Genomic DNA, 26,134 nt, shown 5'->3' with positions numbered 1-26,134 from the left:
ACAGCTCCTGCCAGGAGGGCACAGCCGGGGGGGGCGGGCTGTGCTCCAGGGAACAGGGACAGGAGCAGAGGGAACGGCCTCAGGCTGGGCCAGGGCAGGCTTTAGTTGGATATTATGGAAAATTTCTTCACGGAAAGGTGGTGGCATTGGAACAGACTGCCCAGGGCAGTGGTGGAGTACCCATCCCCGGAGGGATTTAAAAGCCATGTGGATGTGGCTTTTAAATTGGGAACAGGAGCTAGTGGTGGCCTTGGCAGGGCTGGGGGAACAGCTGGACTCGATCATCTTGGAGGGCCTTGTACAATGAAATTCCTTTTGTTAACATTAATATTTGGTGACTAGTGTAAAACACATAAGGGCATTTTAGTTGGGTTTTAAAGAAAGAAACCAATAGAGAGAGAAGAGATGATTTTTTTTTTTTGGTAGAGAATCTCTCTGAGGGGTTGTGTTCATATCACAAACATTCACTTTATTACATTTTATGGAATGGACTTCAAATGCCAGTATATACAAGCCAACACTTCATTATTGGAGTTTGTGTTTATCCACTTGCCATTGTCAGCCTGTTCCCCTCTGTCTTCTTGTGCTGCTCTTTGTTAAAGTGATGATTTATGGATATCTGGGTTAGATCTCTCAAAGTACAGTGTGGTGAAGTGGTTCAATAAAAAGTTATTAAAGTAAAAAATCTATAGTTTCACGTGCTCTGTTCACCTTCTCTAGGAACCCCCAAGAAGAGATACTTAAGCTAAGCAAACACTGCATGCTGAGACTCTTAACATAAGCTACAAACTGAGAGGCCTCACCCAGCCAGAACTCTGCTGAATGGAGCCACTGCAGGCAATTCTGATTCTGCCCACATAACTGCAGGATTGCCCCCTCTCAGTGATGAAAGCAGCACAGACCAAAAAAGGGTGCCAGGTGGGGGAGTCTGCCATAAAACGTTCATTTTACAAACAGCAAATAAAGATTTCCAGTATTTTTAAGCTACACAGTACCAAATCATATTTGGTTCTTTAATGTAACTGTGTGGCTGCATTTCATTTATCTTTAAAAGAAAACTTTGGCTTCTGCTGATTGCAGGATAAACAAAGCTGACTTCAGGTAGTTTCCAGATCCCACTTAGTATATGATTTTTCTCAAAAAAGTAACAGTGTGTCAGCCTAAAAGTGAAAGTGTGAGACTGAAAGGGTGATTTAGACTAGCCTACCCCAAACCCATGCACGTTTTACACCCAGCAGCACTGTTGACTTGCCGCAGCTGCACAGCCATGTAAAGGAGGGGATGACAAATGGCTACTTGTGCCTATGGCTGGCAAGGAGTGAGAGCTGCTTGTAGCAGTGAAGGTCAAAGGAAGCATTCTCCAGGACAGAAAATAATTTGTGAGGAAGACATGGAAAGTGGTAGAATCTGTTCACGTGCAGTACAAGAGGAAGAGTATAAGAGATGGGTTACAAAATTATTTTGTTGCCTCTATTTCATGTTCCCAAATCTCTGAAAAAATGCAACTCAACAAACAACAACCCTTCATCTGTCTCAGGGATGTAGAACTTCAGCAAGTGAGGGTTACTTCAGTGAGTTACAGGTTAAAAGCAGTGAGGCACCACTGTGCAGTACCGAATCACTGTCCTGGCTCTGCACCATCCAGGACAAAGCAGCACCATGCACAGAAGCATCCCACTGTGCTGCACTGCACTGAGCTCCTGCTGCTGCCTCGGGGCTCTCACTGCAACAGAGCAGCTATTGAGGAGGCAATCACAGTCCCTCTGTTCTCTCTGGCAAACAAAGAATAACAGTCATGATCCTATTCATCCTCTGGGACATCTCATCTTGAAGGTTCCAACCTGCTCCAAGCTACCAAAATAATTCTGCCACCTGTAGTGCTCTGCAGCTGCCAGTGCAGTCCTGCACACCCATCTCCAGACAAGTGAAGTGTGGTATGAAATGCAGCTATGAGCAGAAGAGCCCAGCATAGCCACTCAGCTGAAGAGCTGCTGTCAGAGTCAGTGCTGCTGATGCATGCACACCTCACACACTTCTGCTGGGTACCTCAGGAAACACAAGGAAGCTTTTTGTCCACATTGAATTCACTGAGGTTAGGTACATGGATGCCCACTGGCACAATTCCACTCCTGCTGAAGTAGGAGAATGAAGCAACTAATTTCTACTAAAAATATAGATAATAAGCCCAGTAAAACACATTGACTACCATGAAAAACAAAGGGAAAAGCAATTTGGAGTAGTGGTCCACATTGCCAGGGTTCTGAATTGTGAAATAACCAATGATCCTGTGCATTTTGTTCCTCAAGACACATTTGATTTTCTCATGATTTTTCATGGTCAAGTCACTGCAGTTAACATTATCGCTGGAAATCTCAATGCTTGTGAAGCTGATTTTTTGTTTATAGCTGGTGATGGAATTTTTGAGGATGTTGGTGATGTTAACTTCTTCCATTTCTTCAGTCAGTTCATTTGCAGGCCCCTAGGAAACAAGGGTGGACAATTTTAAGGTCTGTCTTCTCCTGCAGAGGAGGAAGACCATAAGGATAAAGACATAAGAGTACAGCTTCATATGTGGTCATCCCAATACTCAAACACACCTTTCAGCTGCTGCCTAATCCTAGGAGGGCCTGAGGTCCAAGAGATGCCTGTTTCCACCACTGTATTTCTAGAGATATTTTCAGATCCTTGAGCAAGTTTTACTCTGGGTAATCCAACATCCGTCTCTTCCTGTCTACCCAGTAGCTTAATGTCTGGGAACTCAGTATTGCAGTGGGAAACCTCCTTTTTCCCAACAGGATCTGGGCCCTTGATGACAACTGGACTACAGTCATACCTGATTATTTAATTTCTCACACTAAAGCTGAGCCCTTGAACAACTCACTCTCACAATCCCCACAGAACACTGTGGGACAGATGTTTGGAAGCGTCTTCTGGGAAAGGAGGAAGAAGAGTTCAGTTTTCCTCTGGCAGAGGGAAGTACCTCCCTTATTGGAGTTATTTGACAGAAGAGTGAAGAGTTGTGTTATACTGGCTCTTCTCTGAGTGCATTTGAAAGAAGCAGTGGTGCTTCCTGCTCACATGAGCTCAACTCAGGGCTGTGGACCCAATCCAGTGCCTGGCCCAAGTGCCTTTCTGGATGTGGTCCTGTGAACCTAACAGGAGTGCCAGCTAAGGCTGCGGCTCACAAGTCTGCCAGAAACACAGCAGTCCTGTGCTATTCATGTATTTGTTACACACAAAAGTTTAGATTTAGTGCCAGTTAGGAGAAACATTGTTGATGTATCTATAGCAAGAAGACCATTTGTCTTGTTCAGTTAATGGAGAACTAATTATTGCCAGTCCAAGACCACTGGCCTTATTAAGGTACATTGGGCCTTACCTCTTCTGGTACTTTAGCTGCACATTTCTGTGAGGAACTGTAGTGAGCCACTGCATATTCCACAAGGGCACCAAAGATGAAGCTGAAGCAGATGCCAAGATAAACATCAATGGCCTTAATGAAACAGTTGGTTTTTGAAAGTGAACTTCGTGAGCCGATCATCAGAGTTGTCATAGAAAGCACTGTTGTAACTCCTTGGAAACAGAGAGACATTTTTCTTGTGGACACTTTGGAGAAGTCTTGGCCTACCCTTCTGTTCATGTCATTGCTCTCCATTGCTGGCTGGTTAAAGGACATCACTTCTTACCAAAGCCAAATCATCCATCATAGCAACTGAAATACTTTTGTAGCATTCACTAGCTTCACACAGGCTCTCCCTGCCTTTGGGAGCTTGGCTCCAACAGGCAGTTGGCTCTCTTGTTTTTCATGCTTTCAGTAAAGAAATCCCTCCATCCTGCTTTCTCCAAAGCACACCACCTGTACCCTGTCCTCTACTCTGCAATGGATCTCCTGAGAGCTTCAGCCACACAGAGCCCTGCAGGTGGGCACATGTCCCTGCCGCAGCATCTCCCCCACACCAACCCAGCTCTGCCCCAAAGAACAGCAGAGGCGAGCAGACCATTTATCCCTGAGCAGGTAGCTCAAGAAAAGTACCATCTACCCAGCCTTCAAAGGCTCCTCTGTCTGCTTAAATCTTCTCCATTCTTCAGGCAAGAACTCACCAATGCAGGTTCTTGCAGGCACTGAGTCCAGTGTGATCCAAAAAGATACCCAGGACAACATGACAAGCAGAGTGGAGGGCACATAGGTCTCCAATATGAAGTAAAGGACATTTCTTCTCAGTTCAAACTGTAATATCAGTCGTGGGTAACTGCCTGTTTATGAAAGAAGAGACTTGGTGAATGTGAGGTTCCCAAGGACCCCCGAAGTAAAACTGGGACAGCCCAGCACCAGCACCAGCTGATGGAGCTCAGCAGAGTTTATGCAGGTAACACACCTGACACAGGAGGACACACACAGCACTGACAGAAAAAGAGGCATCTGAACAACCCCATCTGAACAGCAGATGCCTTGCAAAGGGTTCCTGCCCCTGAGCATGACAGGAATGTTACAGCAGGGCCTCAGCTCCGAGCAGAGCAGGGCTGATAATCTCACCTGCTCTCTCACACTCAGCACAGCACCTTTCCCAACATCTGCTCTGAAGGGCACTGCTAGGTTCAGCCTTACCTGATGGCTGAAAAACAGACAAAACATTGTCTCTTGATGTCAGCAGGCTCTGGGCTCACATCCCAAAGCACCCCTGTGCCTTATCATCACAGAGAATCAGACTCCCATTTTCATTAGTGATTTGTGATATTTGATAATGGTATATTTTTGAGCTCTCCATCTTTTAAAAACCAATTTGTTGTAAATACTGACATAAGGGTTCTGAGGCTGGATCAGTAGTGTTTTCAGGATGTATTTCTGTTCTATAAACAACAATTCCCTTTGAAGTGTAGAAACAAAGTCCATGTTGTTCATGGCTATGTATGCAACAAAACAACAAAGCACTGTTATTTTTAAAACCTTGTCATTCTAAGGAAGTCTTGCCCCCTTTCATACTATCTGTAATTGGAGAAAAGAGTATTTTACACTGATAATGAAAAAGACATTGAATTCTGATCTACAAAAATATGTTATTCCATCGTGATAGAATTGTAATTTACAAACAAATGTATATTTTAAAAATTAATTTTACTCCTAGTTACTGTAAACATTGCTTTCCACAGTACCTATACACTGCATACCTGGATAGAAGGGATAGAGTTTCTTCAGGTATGTGTGGAGGAGAATAGGAAGAAGGAAAAAAAACCTTAAAATCCATCAAATGAATACAGTATATTTTAAACTTCCATCTTTCTGTGGATTTCCATCTTACAGAATATCCTGACTGCAACTAATAGGATGACACCACCTTTCTGTTCATCTCTTTTTCTGAGATTAAGATCTGCTAAAGGCTTTACTGGTTCAGGACTGAATCAAACGATCCTGGCCCACAGAAGGAGAGGAGATGGAAAGGGGAATACCCAAGAGCCTTCCCTGCTTTTTGCTCTCCCAGATTTACCTGTCTCCTGCTGTGACTTGGAGACCAGGGTGTGGTAGCGCTCCACTGTGTACTGGGAGAGCCGCAGCTTCTCCATGCCGTGCACGGAGTTGTTTCCCCTCAGCCAGGTGAAGGTGACATCGTTCTCATCGTAGCCCCCTGAGGAGAACACAGACACTGTGTGACTGCTGTGGCCAGGGAGAGCCCAGCTGTGCCCTGCTTTGCCTCCTGTGGGGAGCAGAACCCTGATCCTGGCACTGCACACTGGACAGAGGCCCCTGAGCTGTGTCTGACCACGCGGGGACATCGGCTGTGCTTCCTTCACTGCCCTTGGTCTGCTGCTCCAGATATGGACAGGAACACACACCTCTGGGAATGACACACAACGTGCAAGGCTGCTGAGAACGTGCTGCAGTTGTTTACATGGGGTATTCATGTTTTCAAAGATAATCCATTGCTGTCATACACAGCTTGATTACATACAATGGGATATTAGTACTGCCGTGGTTAACCCTCAAATACAGACTCTCTCTCCGGTGTCTGAGAGGAGAGCAGGAGGAACACAGTGGTTAAGAAAGAGAATTCAGATCTCACTGAGCCCCTTACCACAGAGCAGAAGCACATTTCACTGAGTCAAGTGCTTCAAAACATCAGAAAATGCATTTTCAGTTAGTCAGGAGCTTACAGCTGAGACTGCTATGTGGTTATGAACTAGGCTCCTCTGACTGGGTACACATTGTCCAGGAAACCTGCTCATAAAAACAACCTTTTCTACACATCATTCCTCACATCCTCAAAGGCATTAAGTTACGGAGGACAAATAAATGCACACAACATTTAGGTAACACCAAATTCCTGCCTCAAAGCAGTGGGACTCCATATATGCCATCTGAGTGTATACCTCCAGGGGTGACATAACCTCACGTTAGACTGAGGGATACCTCAGTCTGAGGGGTAAATCTTGTACTGAGTTGCCAGTCTGCCATTCCCTTCAAAAATTTGACTTAATTTAGGAAACAAGTCCATCAGTTTCACTGATTTAATTTTTTTATTAAGAGCCCTTCTTTGAGACCATGAGTAGGGATGCTGTGATTCTGATAATAAACCATTTGTCCTGGTAGAAGGAATCAGATGAAGTTGCAGCTCTATTTACATCTAATTGTGTTTTCTTATTAGACACAAATTACCAGAGCTTGGGCGTGATGAACTCCTAAATTAGGTGTCCAGAGCATGAATCCCTGAGTAGAATCCTAAGCATGTGACTTTTCAAAGTTCCTAAGTGGTTTTATAAATCGTGGTTAATCAGGAAAATTTTATAAGTGATAGATTGTTGTTAATTCATCTGGCGTATATTTAAATAGCATTATTTCTGGGCACTTATCCTAATGAAATCTCCAGTGGGCAATATGTATGTAATTTCATTGGAATTATACAGCAACTGAGCATGATGTAGGATCCAATCAGTTTTAAACCAGGCCTAAACATGCTCCACTTTAGCAGAAGAGGCCAATCATTATTATTTCAGGAGCTATTCTTTGTAATAAAGTTAACCATGGTGAACTAATATGATTTTAATGTGAAAATAATATGTTCTTCCCTAGGTGCTTCATGCTGCAACCCCAGAAATTAAAAATCTGGTCTTTTCCATGCTGAGATGGTGGAAGTCTGGTTTTGTGTCATGCAGCAGGAGCTGCATACTCATCACAGGTCTGGAGCAGCAGCACTGCACTGGCCGAGCTTTGGGACAGCAACCCTGCAGTGGCCCACATTGCCTTGGAGTCTTTCTCAGCCAGCATTGCCTTAGGTGAGCTTTTAATCTAACTGAGAACAGAACTCGCTGATAATTCCTCTTCTTGAGACTTCTCAGTCTGACACTCTTCTGTTGACAGGGGTCTCATCCTCTGTATCCCCTCCCTAGTGGGGGGGCAGGTAGCACAAACCTGGGTTTGGCCCTAATTTCAGCTCATGAGTTTGAGAGCCACATTCAACTCTAATTCTAGTGAGAACCACCCTTCCCCATGTCCTTTTGCAGCGGGGATTTGGGGGCTGCAACAGGTATTAGCTACCTAAAGATGTGAGAATTGTTCCTTCTTGTACTGTATCACAGGCACTTACCTCGCAAGTTAGTTTTGAAGAAGTTGTGTGTTCAAAAGAATCTGAATTTTGAAAACCAGCCAACATTACCTCATCCTTTCTGTGCAAGATTTAATTATCTACACTTTAATAAATATTCTTTATTACCACTTTTTTGCATAAATTGCGCAGTGACAGGAATTTTCTGGGCTGTGGATTACAACACAAAACTTTGAAGAATGATGACACAGAAGTTGTTTTCTTTTGGACATAATAATTTTCAGGAATAAAAATCTACTCCAGAAAGCCACCGTGCTTAATCCAAATATTCAAGATGTGTAGTTACTTATGAATAAAAAATTTAGAGTTTTCTAGAACATTATACTTACAGCTTTCTAGCTGCAGTCGGCATGTTTGGGTGTCCATAGGGTATTTTGACAGGTCCATGTTACAGGCAACAGTAGTAGTGATTCTGTAGGGAGAGAAAGAACTCTGAAAATTGCAATAAAAGCATATTTTACACAGCAAACTGGATCACAAAGCTCTGCTCTGTCAGTTAGATTATTTGGACCTTTGATATGAATTAACTGAGAACCCTCAAGAACAAGCACTCTCTGCAGCCACCCCAATGAAAATGTACCCCAAGGAGGAATTTTGCTTTGATCTGGTGGGATATAGAGTGCAGAGTCACATTTTTTTCCCCATTGCTACAATTTGCTCATCTTAAGGAATCAGCACTTGCGACTTGAGGTGCAGTGACTAATTGCACACATACTCTGACTTTCTCTGATGTGGAGGTAGGTGAGTTTTGCTCTGCAGCTGAGGTAACTGGGACTCACTTAATGCAAGCTAAGGAGAGCACTGTAGGAATTGCTAACTCAAGCGCTGGGTGCCTTCCTGCAGTTCATGGACAAATACAATTCTTGGTAAAAAAACAGAAGTCATCACTGGATAAGCAAATGGTTTCTCACTATCAGTTGAACTTTTACTTTGTGATGTCCTCCTTCCATTCCTCCCATGCCCCCATCTGGCTGGATTTTTTCTTGGTGACACCTAAACTCATGAGCTTTCTGAGCAGGCCTCAGGATACAGCATATACCTTGATGGGAGATCCTGATCCTTGACTGGCATTTCTGGAAGCCAGAACAGAGGGAAATGGATCAGCAGAGAATGCTCACAGCTGATTTGTTGACCCCAAACTCATGACCTGTGACAGGTGGTACCTGCTCCTGTCCAGGGTAATTCTGGAAATCTATTCTGAGCCAGCAGCAGCAAAGCTAGAGGTCTCTGTACCTTAAGGCATACAAGACAGTGCCATTAGAGAACAGCCTGACGAGGCGGTTGCCCACAGTGACGTCGTGCAGGAAAGACCTTTTTGACTCCACAATGTAGGTGTCTGGCATCCAGAGCAACTCCACCAGGCGAGCATCCAGCGTGAAGCTCTTGTTGCCATGGAAGACCAGCCGAGGGTCTGTCCAGCGCTGCCGCAGGGAGATGGTGGCTGTGTAATCCTGTGGAACAGAGCAGAGCCTGGGGATGTGTGTCCAGGCACCTGCACGGCACAGCTGGGGCACACCACATGTGTGACAAGGGACAGAACACATCCTTATTCAACCGATTGCAGCCAGGCTTCAAGCTTCAAGCTTCAAGCTTTACTTTTGTCACAGTTTTATTCACTCTGTAATATTTCTAATACATTTCCACTCTAAGGTGTGGAGTTTGAGGACTAAAGATTATAATTGTAATATATGGTAGAGATAATTCATGCTATATAGATAGATATATGTGTGTATAAAATATTGTGAAGGTCCAAAGTTATGCCTTTGACCACTCTGGCTGGGAACAGAGTTCTATTCTCATTGTAACCAGTTCCCAGACAGCATTAAGATAATATCAGGTCTGTTAGCGTATGAATGGGACAGTCCCAGTCCATCATAGATGATTTCCCGTGGCATCTGCACCTGGGAGATAGCATCTAGACCTTCCTGGACCATGATTGATGGAATGTCTCAAGAAACTCACAAGACCTGCACCTGGGCATGATTACATCTGCGGTACTCAGGAACAGGTATCACTCTACTACATGTGAATGCAGCTTCTGCCTGGATGCTCAGACATTCATCTGAGTCTCCGGATTATTCTTTGTCTGTTCCTGCACATGTATGGATCCCGCTCTACATGTGAAGAGACACAAAGAAACGTGTGGTCATCTCTGCCTCAGGCAGAATAAACTGTATATAAGCTAGCTGCTGGAAGCACTTGGGGTGAACTCCTGGGGAAACGCTGTCACTTTGTCAGTGGACCCTAGTTTACCCAGTGCCTGCACCCAGGGCTGACGCTGTCTTGGCTGTGGTGGTTCTTTTTCGAAATTCTATTTTTTTGTTATCGATCCAACAAATCTTTGTTAACTTTTTCATAAATTTGGCTACCAATCTGATCATTTATAACAATAATTACAGTACTTTATGTTTTTAATGGGCAGTTTTTATAACTGATGCTTTTGTGCCCATTTTGCAGAGAACAGATAGGAAGCACACACTTGAGGCCACCCCACAAGCCATTGACATTACAGATCAGTCATTGCCTAGAGCTAGGAAACTCCACATGTACTATAAATCAGGTCATTAAGGAGGCATTGGCACTTTGGGGAAAAAAGGTAAGTGAATCCAACCTGTTATGTCAGGGACATCTTAAAAAAAAAAACCAAACAAGTCAAAAAAGAAAACTTGTGCCTTCTATTTTAATAGGAATTTTGAATCTAAGAACACTGGGATTAACTTGAGTTTGGCCTGCCCCCAAGCAGCACCACTTGGCTCTGAAGCTGATGCTTTGCTGAGCCTTCTGGACACCACAGGTACTGCTGGACTATTCAACTTCCTTCTCACAAGGGATGCCATGCAGGATTGATTTTTTCTATATCCATGGGGTCTGATTTCCAGAAGGTGCTGAGTTTATGACCAGTAGGACTTTTGGAACCACTTCTTTTTTCTTGTAAGCCCACATTACTATGGCATCTACACAGTTGTCTTAGGGTGACGTTATGATGTTTGTATTCCTAATCGTCTGCTCTGTTTATGCTGGATATTAAGTTCTGCACCTTTAAGACTGCTTCCGAAAGTGAAGCGGGGGAAAAGAAGTGTGCGGCTCATTTTCAGAAACTGCACTTGCTCCCCCACATTCCTTCTCACAGACTGTTGTCTGCAGCACAGACAGACAGTGGGACAGAGCTCTCCTTTGCTTTTAGTTAGTTTTTAGCTAGCAGAGGCAGATAAGTTCCCAGAACTGTGGTTTTTTTTCTTTTTCTTGGAACTGTTTGAACCTGCTCTAGACTGAAAACCCAGAAAAACACCAGGAGCTCATGCCTGTGGCTCACCTGGGTCTAGGACATGGCATTCCAGCATGGGAGGGACTGATAACAGACTGAGTGAGCCAAGCTACAGCCCATGAAAAGAACTTTCTGAATTTGCCATCTCTTCAGAACAGCAAGAGGTTTTATTGTTTAATATTATTAATTTTTTATGCTTGTGTGTACTTTGCTTGCTAAATAACCAGGCTTTTCCCCTTATCTCCAAGGAAATATTTTCATGAACTAGTTGGGACAGGATCTGCTTGGATCTGCTTTCTAGAGGAACCCTTTTGGCAGTTTCCTCCCAAATTTGCCCTAAACCAGGACAATAGTCTGCAGTCATAAATAAGCTCTGTTTTCATCCCACTGCTGAAAGTGGTCAACAGTCCCCAACAGCAAAGCAGTTTCAAAATCACCATTTCTGTGCTGGACACACAGGAATACATGTGAAGTCTCTCAGGCATATCTCAATCTTACCTTGTAAAATAAAAGGTTTTTTTCACTTACCATGTCACTCTCAGATATACTAGAAATACTTGCAATGTCCAGACTCATTGCAATTTGTACAGGTTCTCCTGCAGAGGGAATGAAATGCTTCAGTAGAGAGAAGGGAAGTAAAGCCACTCAGGATGCTGTGCAGGGTGGGCACTGTCCTCAGCCTCACTCACTGTCACTAAAACTGCAGAGGCCCAGAGGGTCAGACACAGTTTCAGAGCATTAGGCTCACAAATTCTATGATCTGAAATGCAGTTGTCACTGTTAGGGAGGTGGAGTTCTGTGTTTGGTGGTGGTAGCAGAGGGCAAATACCCATTAACACTGGCTGCAGAGCTCAACAGTTTAGGTCAGCAACATTTCAGTGGCATTTGCCATTGGACAGGCAGCCAGGGCCACTTTGTCCCTTGATCCCAGCCCACACCAGGCACAGAGCAGCCAGGCCAGGAACCTCTGCACAGAGCACTTCCCACAGCTCAGGGAGTGCTGGGCAGCCCCGGCTCGTGGCGAGGAGCCACCGAGAGGAAAGAAGGTCCCTGGTTCCCGAGAACAGGCGTTCCTGAAATGCGGAGGAGCAGCGGCCTCTGCCCGGCTCAGCTCCCGCCCGAGACAGACCCGCGAAGCGAGAGCCGCGAGCGCCGGGAGCCACCGCGAGAGGGCAGCACTGCCCGGGACAGGGGGACAGGGTGACAGGGGGACACAGGAACACGGGGACAGGGGGACACGGGGATACGGGGACAGGGGGACACGGGGATACGGGGACACGGGGACAGGGGGACACAGGGACACGGGGACAAAGGGGACAGGGGGACAGGGGGACACAGGGACAGGGGGACACGGGGATACGGGGACACGGGGACACGGGAACACGGGGACAGGGGGACACGGGGACAGGGGGACACGGGGATACGGGGACAGGGGGACAGGGGGACACGAGACAAGGGGACACAGGGGACGGGGGACACGGGGACAAAGGGGACAGGGGGACACGGGGACAAAGGGGACAGGGGGACAAAGGGACACGGGGACAAGGGGACAGGGGGACACAGGGACACGGGGACACGGGGACACAGGGGACAGGGGGACACGGGGACAAAGGGGACAGGGGGACATGGGGACACAGGGACAGGGGACACAGGGACATGGGGGCAGGGGGACATGGGGACACGAGGACATGGGGACACAGGGACAGGGGGACAGGGGACACAGGGACACGGGGACAAAGGGACAGAGTGACGGGGGACATGGGGACACGAGGACAAAGGGACACAGGGAAAAAGGGACACGGGGACACAGGGACAGGGGGACATGAGGAAAAAGGGGACATGAGGACACAGGGACACACGGGGACACAGGGACAGGGGGGCACAAGTACAAAGGGAGAAGGGGGACAGGGGGACACAGGGACAAAGGGACACGGGGACAAAGGGACACTGGGACACGGACACGGGCACAAAGGGACACAGGGACATGGGGACACAGGGACACAGGCACAAAAGGACACAGGGACATGGGGACACAGGGACAGGGGGACATGAGGACACGGAGACATGGGCACAAAGGGACATGGGGACATGGGCACAAAGGGACACTGGGACACAGGGAACAAAGGGACACAGGGAGAAAGGGAGACATGAGGACAAGGGGACAAAGGGAGACACGAGGACAAGGGGACACAGGGACACAGAGACACGGGAACTCCATTGCAGGCCGGGCTCCACCGATGCTGGGGGAGCACCGAGCTCCGAGCGCAGCTCAATGCTTTCCAGCACAGCCCTCTCTGCCTGCATGACAACAGAGCCTTTCCTGCTGGAACTGCTGAAATTGCTGCTCATCACATGAATCACAGTGAGGAACGACCAATGTACACAATTTCTGAAACTCTTTCCAGGTGGTTTTGGCTTTGATTGTTTGTTTTAACGGGTTCATAAATTTATTTCATTTGCAGAAGATGTGTATTTTTGAAAGCAGCTGTTGTTCATGTCTCTGTCTATTCAGACTCAAACCCACTGCATTTACTGATCACAGGACACAACTGTGACTTGGCCTCCAGGGGAGGTCACACAAGAGTCCTGGCTGGTTTTGTTTAACATTTGCTGCAGATGCAGTGGATCTCTGTTCTGTTGTAGAGAAGCATCTGCTCACTGGTGTCACAGGATTTAGAGGAGCTTTTCTAATCCTGCATCAGGTCAGCCATTCTTGGCAGAGCAAGATGGTAAATTCTGTATTGTCTCAGACATTTATTACCATGGCCAGAAAAAGGAAGCAGCTCAGGGCTGCCAGTAGCAGCAGGTCAGTCAACAATGGAAAATATCCATGGCCTTGTGAAAGCTGATGGGAAATTTTTCTGTCAAGCGGAGTTTCATTAATAGTTCAGGCACAAAATCAAAATTAATAGAAATAAAAATGGTCATTGCTGTTTCTAAAACTTTCAATGATACTTTTTAGGTTCTGAATGTCATTCTGAGAAACCTGTTCCTCTATGTGATGACAGCACTAACCTGGAAGGTGGGAGACCTGACACCCAAATTGCTCAATAGCCTCAGATAAGTTCCTAAATTCCTGCCTGCTCCCAACTCCCCAGAGTCTCACTAGGGTTTGAAACAGATTTTTGTCACAGTGTGAGGTGAAAGCATGTGTCAAAAGTCAATAATCAAGGCAAGAAGAATGGCTTTTTTCCTCTAAAGCTGCATAAATAGCTATAATAGCTGTACGTGACCAAAAGTAAAGCAGAAAATCACAAGGGTCAGGCTCTAAACAAAAGCCTGTACACTTAGAGCAGAATTTAGTTATTTAGTCAAGTCTTTCATAGAGATGTTAAAGTTTATAAATTCCCTGCTCTTCACCTCACATCTGGACCTGATCCCAAGCCCCACACATATGTGCACCAGCTATTCAAGACAGTAGTGGATGCAGAGAAAGAAGGGCAGCCTGGGACACCAACTAATTTAAAAGAAACACAACCTTTGAAACTGCAGCAAGGTTAAAGCCTGCTCTCCCCTCCACATGAGCGTTACAGACCGATTTTAAATGCTCCCTTGTGTGGAGCCAACATACCACCAAAGTAGGGCCGGAGGTATTTGTTGTACCCCATGGTGAGGTTCTCAAATCCAGGGAGGGACGTTGTACCCCTGCCATGCAAACTGGGTCCATGACCCAGAGAGCTCCTGGGGACACAAACACCAACTGTTACATGCTGGGCTGGGCACATCTGGTGTACAGCTGCAGCTGCTTCCAGCTTGTGCTCAAACAAACAAACGGTATAAAATAGTTATTAAAACCAAGTAGATAATTGAAATCACAAACATTTGCTCACATTGCTGTCGTGGCTGAATAATTAACACCTTCAAGAGGTGGGAAAATGGCAAATTGCCTCAGCTGATAGCTACAGGTTGCACACACAGTATCTTAAGAAAGTTCTGTTCAAACAGAAAAATCAAGAAAGTTCTGTTCAAACAAAAATCAAGATCTGTAGATCACAAGCCTGAGAAATAAATCCCAATCTCCCCTTCCCGCTCTTTCTTGTACAGTCTATTTAAGGAATATTATTTTCTTTTTTCCTCCCATTTATGACAACCTGAGACAAACCTTGAAGCCCAACATCCTCCTTTCTAATCTCTAGTCCCTTAAATAAGCTTCATCTTCATAACATGTGAGTGTCAGCTTCTACAGCTGCTGTCAGGAATAATACTGGAGGGGAAAGGTAGAGGACTGTGCAGTTCACAGACACCCCCTCAGCTGTGTGGGCAGTGCTGCTCCAGCTGCTGGGTATACTGAGGGTCCAACTCTAGATTACAATGTCAACATTTACATTTTGTGGCTGGTCATTGAAGGCAGAAGCTGTGTTATGAGGCTGACAGATCAGTACCCTCACACAGACAGTGAGAGGGATAGGGTTTGGACTGTAAAAGGTGAGTGTTAAGGTGCAGGGTGGCACTGCCTCACCTGAGAAAAATGTAACTGAATGAAAGGTTAGGAGTTTGTTCTTGCTTTGGGCAAGAGGAGCCTTTGCTGCTCCCAGTGCCAGGACCCTGTTCTGGGCAGGAAGCAGCCATAGAGTTACTCACAGCTCTCACCAAGGTTTTTCTTCTGTTTCCTTCACAGCTGGGTTAATAGGGCCTTGGAGCTGCAGGATTTAGACTAAGCAGGACCTTACAGCAGAATAAGATTTTACACAGTATGTATGTAAATACTTCAACAAATCTGGGACTTGTACTACCAAGGATGGTAATAACAGAGCTGGGAACCTTGTGGGAGGCATTTCTGGTAAAGAACTACGACCTGTGTGATTCTGAACAGGAAATCAGGGTTGCACTGTTAATGGACATCATATGGTTTAGGGACCTATGAAGATTGCTCTCTCCTATACCACATCCCTGACTGCACCCTGCCACCTTTGGGTGGGCTGGATAACTAGAAGCATAGTTTCCTTTTGACCCATATTATTTATGTGAAATATCATTCAAATGTTCCCTTTAAAACAAAACAAACTCTACACTTACCTTTGGGTTGGAAGGAAAAGACACAGACCAAAGAAGGAAAAATATCTGCAGAACATGTCTGGAGATTGTTTCTGTATTTGCTCTGCTTGTCTGTAAAGAAGAAAAGAAAGATGAAGTCTTGTGGTTTAAGAAAAATTATTTTAATTTTTTCAGGGAAGGAGACAGGGAGAAGAAATGCTGCACAGTCAGAACCATCACAGATTGATGTTTAACATACCTGATATGCAGTGGCTCCTGTCCTTTTTCCTGACTAGTATAATTTTTCAGCATGTTCTATCACTTACCACATAAAAAGCCCTGGTGACAACTCAGGTCTTGAAGTTCTCGACGAATTCTAGCTCCTCTCCTCTCAGTATGAGATGGCAATAGCTGATGTTGAGAATGGCACCACAGGAATGGATTGATTAAATAGGAAAATGTGTGGGTAGCTCCCAGAGCAGTCAGACTCTGAAGCCAAGAGAGATCCTGCCCACAGATGGCAGTTCCAGCCTCTTTTAGTCGCAGGCTCCCCTGCCCAGCCTCACAGAAGTGCTGTAACTCTGTGCTCCATTGATTGTACGTGGGATAAACCCCTGCTATTAACAGCAAAGCTGGCAAGCCACTTAGCATGCAGCAGAGCATGAGGTCACTGCACTTCAAAGGGGTTTCGTTGACTTTTCTGGGAGTGGAACCAAGTTTGGCTGCTGGCCCAAGACTCCTGGGGCTTGTGCTGGCCTTGGAGCAGGTGCCACAGTGGCAGCTCTGAGCTGTACTCTGCTCCACTCTGATCTCCAGCTTCCTGCTGGAAGTGCTGCTCCAGTCACACACCTTTTTTTCAGACCTAGCACCTCTCTCATCACACATGGCATTTAGAGCCTCAGCTTCCAATGTAGCTGCACCATAATAACCCAAACATCATGAGTTTTCTGCTTGGGTTAGATCCTTCCCATAGAGCCCAGAGGACACTGCCTCCTCAGCCAGATGCACAGCTCTGGTGCTGTGCCATGGGACAAGCAGAGCACCAGGAAATAACAACTTTGCCCACACTGAGCCAGTAAAATACCTGAACATTCAGGTACTATGAATGCAAGGCATCCCCCTGGAGAAAGGATGGAGTTTTTTCAAAACACAATATGCTCTAATACCAGTCCCACATCTGAATTTCCAACAAGGCTTTGCTCTTCTAGCCCATTCTCTGAAATTGTACTCAGATGTTTCTAGATGCTCTCAAGGGCTCCTCAGTATAATGTGAGGATGCAGGACCAGAGAGAGAATCATTTACCCACTCACAGCAATATTAGACCACAATTTTGATTGAAAAGAAGGAAGATTGGTACAGGTTGTTGAAAAAACTTGTAGAAATAAGTTGATTTTACAAATCAGACTTCAGTTAAAGTATGAGACTTCATAAACTTCAGCTGAGGAACCTCTCATGAGCATCCCTAATGAATATCCCATGTTTTGCACAGGATGACCATAAAGACAATAAGTATAAAAGGTTGGGAGGCAGTGAAACGGAAATCTATAAGTACTCCTGGGCAAGAGAAAGGTGACACCAGTGCCCAGAGCTGAATATAACCACAGTATTTCTTCATTGCTCAGTGTGTCAGTTAATACAACAGAAATTCTGCTGTTATAGGGCAGGAGCTTTCATCAGAGATTACCAGTAGTAGGAAGAAATTGTAATAAGGCTGTGTATTTATGTTTCTCTGTCCAGCAAAGGGTTTCATTTTCACAGAAAAATGTAACCTTAAACACTGTTTGGTGACCAAGGGCATAGTCAATACACCAAGAGGCTACAGCAAACACATGGCCAAAAAATCCTCATTGAACACGTGGGAATTTTTCTTCCAAGCTTCCAGGTAACAGGTAAATGTCAAATAAACTGTGCAGTTCCCCTGGTAATTCAGGATTAGTCTCCTTGGTCCTTTGCGATGTCCATGGCAAAGGGAACTGGTTTCCCCTGCCGCCCGTGCTGGCAGGCACAGCCAGGGGAGCTCAGCGCTCAATCCCTGCCCGAGCCGCCCCAGCCGGGGAGCAGCAGCAGGGACGCGCTGAGCTCTCCCAGCGGGAAAGGAGGGATGGACAGGATCGCTTTATTGTGTCTGTGCTCTGGCTGAGCAGCTGCCTCTGCAGCACCTGCCCAGGACGGGAAAGGAGCCGGCAGGGCTGAAAGCAGGGAGCGAGGTGAAAGGAGCTGCAAGTGACGCATTAATTGAAGGCTTGACAATCTGCTGACAGAGAAGCATGCAAAGAAAAAATAGGAGATGGGGGCCTCGAGGAGCACAGTTCAGACACAATCATTCATCTTACACATCTATTAGTCTGCGTTTCTGCAGGGCAGTGAACCATTCCTCACTGCAGGAAGTTTTGTGGGAAAACCAGCCACATACCCTCCTGAGCACCTCCACGGCCCACATTTACCCAACACATTTATTTTGTTCTTGCAGGCAGCACAGTAAAAGCTGCACTGCAGCTGCACGACCTTCCATGCCAACGTTCAGTTTTCCTCAATAAATACTCAATATCTACAATAAGCACAAAGGTATTTCATCTGGATTGGTTTCCACATTACCTTGTTTTTAAAGGCCATTCAGCACCATGTTTCTTAGTGCAATATGGAATTTAATACAGAAGTAAAACAACCAAGAATTTTTTAAAATTCAGAACAGTTCTCATTTTTAATCACTCAAGAAATAGCATAAATGTTCCCCACTTCTAAGAACAGATAAATTAAGGTACACAGAGGTCAAGTTATTTGTCTTGAGTGTCATCAGTAAGACTATCTGACAAGATGAACGAGCCTCCTGCAGAACACGTACCAACAGCTCCTCGCTCAGATCACACGAGGCTCACTCACAGCTCTCCAAGAAATGCTGACAGCAGCAGCACTGGCAGCCACACGAAGGCACTGCAGCGTTCCCCCTGCTGCTGCCTGAGCCCGGCACTGCGGAGCAGCCGCAGCAGCACCCTCCAGACGGGCACTGCCTTATTTCCCTCCGCATTCTTCACATTCCATTCGGACCCACTGCCCCAGACACTGGGCCCCTCCCTGCCGGGACGTGGGATTTGACCGGGGGGCAGGCATTGGTCTGCCAAGTACCAGCTTTTTTTTAGCTAATCCTTCACACAAGTGACCATCAATAACTGCTAACCTACTTCCTAAAGGACACAGATCAATTGACATAATATTATAACTCCTTTAAATATTAATGCCCTAACAGGGAGACAATTGCACTGGGCCTAGGGACTCCTCCACTATTAGAAATTATGCCCCAGCATTAAATAAATTAACTCAATAAGTGTCTTACCATGAATACAAAATCCTGCTTAGGGCTTGCAGATAAAATTATTTAGAGCTGTTCTTTGAGGAAAGATGAGGTGTTTAGACTTGCAAAAGAGCAAGAGCAGCTATATTCATTAGTCTTTTGTTTCAAATGAACTGCTTTGTTTTAAACTCAAGGCATCCCTTTTAGAAGGGAGGAGGAAGAATCTGGAAAATTGTTACATTTCTTCCTCTGGGCTGCACAGTTTCAGTCCTGCAAAGATGCAGATGTCTGCTCCAAACTCCAAAGGCAGCTTAGGGCCAGGCCAGCTCTGCCCCAGTGGTGCCCAATGCCATCAGCATCGCATCCCTGCAGCACAGAGCACCTGCAGGACACAAGGAGGAGTCTTGGCTGGTGGCACTGGCCAGCAATCTGTGCTGCTGCCTTGCTCCCGTGGGTTCTGGCAGGAGGTGGGCACGGTCATCAACTCTGAGAAACTTCATCTGGATCCCCGAGGCTGGAGGGAGCTATTCGCCTTGCCCCGAGGGAGGTTGAATTTTATCTCAAAAGTGGATGCAATGTTTCCAGTTTTCACTTTTCAGTTTGTACATACAAACAGTTCAGAACTGCAAGGTACACATGAAGGACACAATTCAGGATTAAAAAAAGAGCTACACTGATTCCACTTGACTGAAACAGAAAGGTTTGTAGAAGAGACCATAGATTCAGCTTATTTCTTTTGCTATAGATAGATGAAAATTCCCATGAAAGCAGCACAGAGAGACCTTTAAACACAGAGAATTTTACAAGTGGCTCAAGGAGGTTTCCTCAGCAGCAGCCTCCTCCTTCTCCATGCCTTCTCTTTGCTGCACTGGCTTTGCACAGGTACTTGTTGCCTGCCCAAGGGATGTATCAGTGAGCTGCTGAGCTGTTGTGACACAAACCCTCCCAGCAGGAATGCTGCTTGTATGCTGCAGCTTTTACCTACAGCATCTGAATTCCCTTCTGAGCTCCCTGAGGGCTGGGAGAAATTTAATACAGGTCTCAAAAGTGAGAAATTGATACAAAAAGAGAGTGTGGACAGGGAGAGGGGGTGCAGTCTGCTTGAGAAGGGGGAGAGACACAAGCAGTGGCAAGAGTAGTTCTCTCTCTCCCCTCCTTACTGGCCCCCACATCCCCAGGACTGAGAACCCACTGTGGTGCCTGAGGTACCATGGCAACTTCAGGCACCTCTAGCACCTGTGGGGACCATTTCCCAAATCCTGGGTCAGCACTCCCAGCTGCCTCAGGTTCCCCACAGGCCTCACATTTACAGACACCACCAGTCCCAAGCTGGCCCCACTGCCCAGCGGCCAATGCTGACCCCTGGACAGCCCACACAGACACCATCAGCCACCAGCACAGGGCCATCACATTTAGGGCCACCCAGCTCTTCAGCTCGAGCTGTGGGAAGATGTATCTGTGCTAAGATGTACTAAGAATGAGTGTCAAAGCAATCTGCAAAATGTGAGGTGAGAGCAGTGACCTGCCAGCCCTGAGGTGCAGGTTGCAGCCCCGTGGGAGGGCAGCAGCAGTGCTCACCCCTGTGCCAGCCCTGCTGCCACCCCCTTCCCATCACCTCGCAGTCCCCGCTCTGTTGCCGAGCGCTGCAGCTGGGGCTGATCCTTGCTGGGGCCAGGGATCCTGGGGAGATGATTCCTTAATAGGCTGCTCGGTGTGCTAGCACAGGGCCACCGAGGGAGGAATTCCTTATCAGCCCTGATCTGGCTTTACAGCCTGCTTGCTGCTTTGGTTCTGCCTCCCAAGAGCAGAATTAATTGCTGGGCTAGAAAATGCCAATAAATCAATCAGTTCATAGCACATTTATTTTCTGTAGCTCTGCATTGGGCTCCTGGCAGCTTCAAGCAGAAGCAAAACCCACTCATGCTACAGGGAGAGGTGAGGGTGGGGCTCTTGCCAAAGACTACCTGCAGAAAGGAGCACAGGCAGGGCAAGGTGGGGGCTCAGCACCAGCAGTGACCTGGAGCCAAATGCCATCCCAGCAGCAGTACTGCCCCACTTCAGCCTTTAAGGTGACTGCCAAGCCAGACCATTGCATAACTTATCTTTCTAGATTTTCCAAAATAAATGCTTGAAAGACAGACTAGAAAGAGGAGGGAGAAAACTGACATTCTGTGAAAAGAAATGCTGTTTTATACTCTAGACTTATTTACATCAAACTCTGTAACTTGACAACGGTGTCTTCAGCAACAGAGAAAATCAACCACTAAGTCATTACCAGTATGCTTTTTTTGGGTGAAATGATACAGCAAACACAGACCTCAAAGCAGACTCAGACTGCACAGGAACCACTTTTAGTCAGTGCTTTCCCACCCGTGGCCCTGGTCCCAGGCTGCAGTACTGCTCAGCCATCCCCATTGGCTGAGGCCTTTGCCAAGGAACACATAAATCCAGGTAGTGACCCTTCCCTTCCCTTCCCTTCCCTTCCCTTCCCTTCCCTTCCCTTCCCTTCCCTTCCCTTCCCTTCCCTTCCCTTCCCTTCCCTTCCCTTCCCTTCCCTTCCCTTCCCTTCCCTTCCCTTCCCTTCCCTTCCCTTCCCTTCCCTTCCCTTCCCTTCCCTTCCCTTCCCTTCCCTTCCCTTCCCTTCCCTTCCCTTCCCTTCCCTTCCCTTCCCTTCCCTTCCCTTCCCTTCCCTTCCCTTCCCTTCCCTTCCCTTCCCTTCCCTTCCTTCCCTTCCCTTCCCTTCCCTTCCCTTCCCTTCCCTTCCCTTCCCTTCCCTTCCCTTCCCTTCCCTTCCCTTCCCTTCCCTTCCCTTCCCTTCCCTTCCCTTCCCACACACCAATGCCCTCAATGCCCAGCCCCATCCCACATCATCTCTGGTCTTTCCTACTGCTCTGTAAAAGAGACTTTGATGCAGCAGGTTCTTACCACAATTCAAGCCCCACAGCTATGGGAGATGCCATTAGTGGGGCTGTATTTTGTCCTGTTATTTATATTATAGATCCAGCACCTCGATTTTTTCTCCCCACAATTTAAAACCACAAACACAGCTCTGTCCCTGTGCCTCAAGTGCCAGCCTCGCTGCTCATGGAAGGGCAGAGCGGGGCCAGGCTGCCCCAGCACAGGGAGCAGGGCTGGGGGTGCCCTCAGCTGCCGTGTCTTGGGAGCAGTCCTGGGTGCCCAGTGCTCTGCAGCACCCCCAGCACCGGGCACTACCCAGGGTGAGGCAGCTCCCGCTGTGAAATGCCCTGCAGGTTCCGGCTGCTCTTTGAGAAACACATGGTGCTCCGTGCTCGCAGCAAATGCTCTGTCACCAAACCTGCTGTGTTCTGAACAGGGGCCATGGGCCAGTGATGCTCATACCAGAACTACATTTCAAGTAAGAGCAAAAGTTCTGGACTGATACCAGGCTTGGTTTTTTTCCAATCTAGAACCCCATTTAATTATTTCCATTATGACATTGCCTATGACAACCTGAAAACATTTTATCTGTGTGCACATCAGCACCCAATGTTCATGATTTTAGCTCCACTTTAAAGACAAAAGATATAGATTAAATGTAAAAGAAGGTTGGTGTAACCTCTTGTCAGATACAGGAAAGAGTTTGGGAACTGACAGTTAATTGTATACACATTTTTAAGTGCTCAACGTTCTGTTATTATGTCAGATAAATGCACAATTATGGTTTTATCTTTGGCCAAAGCTCTTACCTGATATGACCTAATTCCTTTTTGCTCCCTAACTTGTTAAATAAATATTTCATCCAAACAAATGACTTTGGCTGTCAAAAGCTGGGCAGATATTATAACTACACAAGATTAGGATTTATTGGAAACAGTTGCATACCTTTATATTAATAGGATGAAATACACTCAGAGACAACAAAACAGATCAAGATGTACTCATTAAATGAGCTGCAGTAAGTACTAGCTTTTAGTTTTCATGTTCAAGAGAGAGAAAGTTATCTCTACTGATAGTGCCTCGTATTTGGAACTGTTCTGAACACCATAAACATCAAAAAATCTTAATTAAAAGGCTTTCTTTTAGTTTAACTTTCCCCCCAGAAGACCTAGGCCTATATTGTTCTGTCAAGAGAGGGGTGAGGAATATTTTTAAGGAAAAAAATCCCAAAACACTTTAAATGAATCCATGATTGCTTTATGCTGCTCTGCAAATGAGATGGCACTGACCAGTGGGATGCATCCCAGGGGCACAGCAGCATCTCCACTGAACAGCCACAGTGCCTCAGGAGGTGAGGGTGCAGCAGGGACCCCCACAGCTCTCAGCATCTCTCCAAGCACTGCAGCAATATACCCAATTCAAAATCTTTTGGGTCCTCATTTTGTCCTGAACAGTCACAGACACAGACATATCCTAGTGTTTTGCTGTTGAGGTAACTGGATGTTGATTATAGGACAACACTTCCTATTATTATTTTCACTCTTTGAGAATAATAATTCTTGCTGAGAAGCTCTGGCCAGTGGAAGACTGTGGCTTCATGTTATTCATGTGGCATATGTATGCTCCCAGCAGAGTAGTGAAAGAGCAGATAAATGTCTCACCTGAAGCTCTTGTCCTCTGCTGTTACAGGTGAGCAGGGGTCCCATGGCACTTCCCCAGGAGCTCCAGCATGGCAGGTGTGGGAGCAGCTTCTTGGCAGAGCACAGGCACAGGTTTGTCAGCTGCCAGGTGTGTGTGCTATCTCCACTGGTAAGGACCTCTTCGAAAAGCTTACCCAAAGAGCACTTCAGAATTTCCAAAATTAATGTCCAAAGAGCAAACCTTGCCTGCTTTTGGGTGAAACAAAATGAGGTGGAAAAATCACCGAGGTTCACATGGGTTTATATTTCTAAGCTTATCAAACAGTGCTGGTAGGTTTGCCAGAAGGAAGACAGCTCTCATTACTTAGAATGGGTTGAGGTTTGGTAGTCTTAAAAATGTCTCAGCAAAAGACAATGCAGTACAGAAACATATTTTGTGTTTAAAAATAGTCTCAACGGTTGTTAAAAGGGATTTAGCAATGTTTTTTTCCTGTATCAGCAAACGGAGCTGTATCAGCTGACAAAGTAAAAGGGTAACTCTGGGAATGAGGAAATACTTTTTATCTAATTTACTACAGCCTGAGGTGAAACATTAACTCAGCTCTGAGCTCTGATGGGGTGTAAAGAGCCTAAACAAAAACCCTGCTGCTCTTGCTTTTGAGGGGATGAACTCAGAGGTCTTCAAAGCTGTGAATGGTATCACAAAACACACCTTTCATTTTACTGAAGCATTCACTGAAACGTTTACCTTTGGAGTAGATTGTTTTGAACACTGTGGAAATAAGGAAAAGGGGACAAATTTATGATGGAAGTTTCCCAAAAAACTGAAAATATTTTAAAGGGATAAAACCAAATTACTGCAGACTTACCTTAAGGTTTGCATCTAAAGGACAGAAAAAGTCTTTACATCATTTCCCCACAGTTCAGCAGGTGCTACCTGCAGGGATCTCTGCCCCTGTGTGTGAGGGGCTGGAGTCAGCCCCCCATAGGCTCTGGGCTGGAGACAGACTGATGCTCCTTGGGCATCTGGGATAGAGCAGCTTTCAGGCCTCTCCTTCTCAGGGTAATCCTTGATCTTGATCTTGACCTGTCTGCCTGGGAATGCACACACCAAACCAAAAAGCAATCCATAAAAATGGAGGAAAAGATCTGACATTTTCCCTCATGATTATTTACTTTATGTTTGTTACAGTATAAAGCACCACCAGACCTGGCACAAATAAAATAACCAAAAATCATGGGAACACTTGTGACCTGATGGAGAATGTGCCCTTGGGTATGAGACTGATAATTATCTGACAGGGAGAAAACGTCTGGTGTCCTTAAAGGCCCTGTAGCCTAACTATTGCTACATCTGTGGTCAAGCCACATCATCACACACCCCTGAGGAAGCTTTGTGGCATCTGGAAAAGTACTGACCAGTATGTTCCCACCGTGGGGACCAGCAGTGCCCTGGCAGAGCCTTGGTATGATTATCACAGGGAATTTTTGTATGCCAGGGCCATATCTCTGCCTGCCAGTGAACTGGGAGATTGGTACAAGAAGATAAAAGCTGATGTGCAGTTCTGGCCTTGTTATCAGAGGGAAGGAATAGCTCATGCAGTTATTTATAGTTTGCCTCTGTGCCACATGCTGGCAGTCAGCACTCATTTAACAATGGCTGAGGGAGAAGCTGCAGCCCTCCAAGACCACCCTGCGGGTTTGGTTCCAGCCCAGCAGCCCTGGTGATCTGTGCTCCAGCACGGTGGAACGACAAGTGACAGAGTGTCCTCAGCTGTCCCCGTGGCTCAGATGCCAGCCTGGCTGGGGACAACAGGGTCTTTGCAAAGCTCATCCACTGAACATGCTTTGGGAAAATTGAGGGCCACTTTGGGAACATTGCACTCCTCCCTGCGATGTCCTGAAAAGCATAATCTTGAGACACACACCTGATGCCATGTCACGTTTGCCAGGGAAAATGTAAGTCTAATAAATATTAATTCAATGGGACATACCACCACATTTTTTCTACTTGCATTTGATTCAATTTTGAGGAGTTCTGAGCAAATCCACAGCCTTTTGTTTTCCATTTGCCAGGCAGAGACTGTCCAGAGCATGACAAGCATCTGCTCTACAGCAGCAAACTACTTTCACTGGAGACTCCTGTCCTAATACTCCAAACCCTTTGATCCCCAAATGCCCTGTAACAGCTTGTATAGCCTGTGACAACAGACCTGCAGAATGTGCGACATTATTCTTACGCTACAAACATCCATACGCATCCATACACCCCTACATCCATACGTCTGTACACATCCACACACATCCATAGGTTCCACACACACTGACAAACACTGGCTGTTTTGCCCAACTCCATGCAGGGAGTAGGGAGCACTGGGAGGTGTCTCGAGCCATGGGGTGGGTACAGCCTATTACCCATGGAAGCCTCAGACCATTTGCTTGTTCCCATGTCAGTATCCCAATACCTGAGTG

The 26,134-nt window shown here is 46.3% G+C and overlaps 1 protein-coding gene across 1 annotated transcript; it reads right to left on the bottom strand.

Moving 5' to 3' along the window:
• Positions 1-443: 443 nt before the first annotated feature.
• Positions 444-23,828, bottom strand: GABRP (gamma-aminobutyric acid type A receptor subunit pi). The gene is made up of 10 exons (XM_036392069.1): positions 23,684-23,828; positions 15,877-15,966; positions 14,432-14,541; positions 11,389-11,456; positions 8,829-9,046; positions 7,925-8,007; positions 5,484-5,621; positions 4,102-4,254; positions 3,380-3,573; positions 444-2,479 (listed from the first exon to the last, which is right to left on the bottom strand). The coding sequence occupies exons 2-10, from the start codon at positions 15,930-15,932 to the stop codon at positions 2,165-2,167; spliced, it is 1,335 nt and encodes a 444-aa protein (XP_036247962.1). The 5' UTR covers positions 15,933-15,966; positions 23,684-23,828; the 3' UTR covers positions 444-2,164.
• Positions 23,829-26,134: the final 2,306 nt, after the last annotated feature.

This window comes from Molothrus ater, chromosome 15, assembly GCF_012460135.2.
Source record: "Molothrus ater isolate BHLD 08-10-18 breed brown headed cowbird chromosome 15, BPBGC_Mater_1.1, whole genome shotgun sequence".
Lineage (NCBI taxonomy): Eukaryota > Metazoa > Chordata > Aves > Passeriformes > Icteridae > Molothrus > Molothrus ater.
Note: the sequence above shows the minus strand (reverse complement) of the source record. Positions and strands in the feature narration are given on the sequence as shown.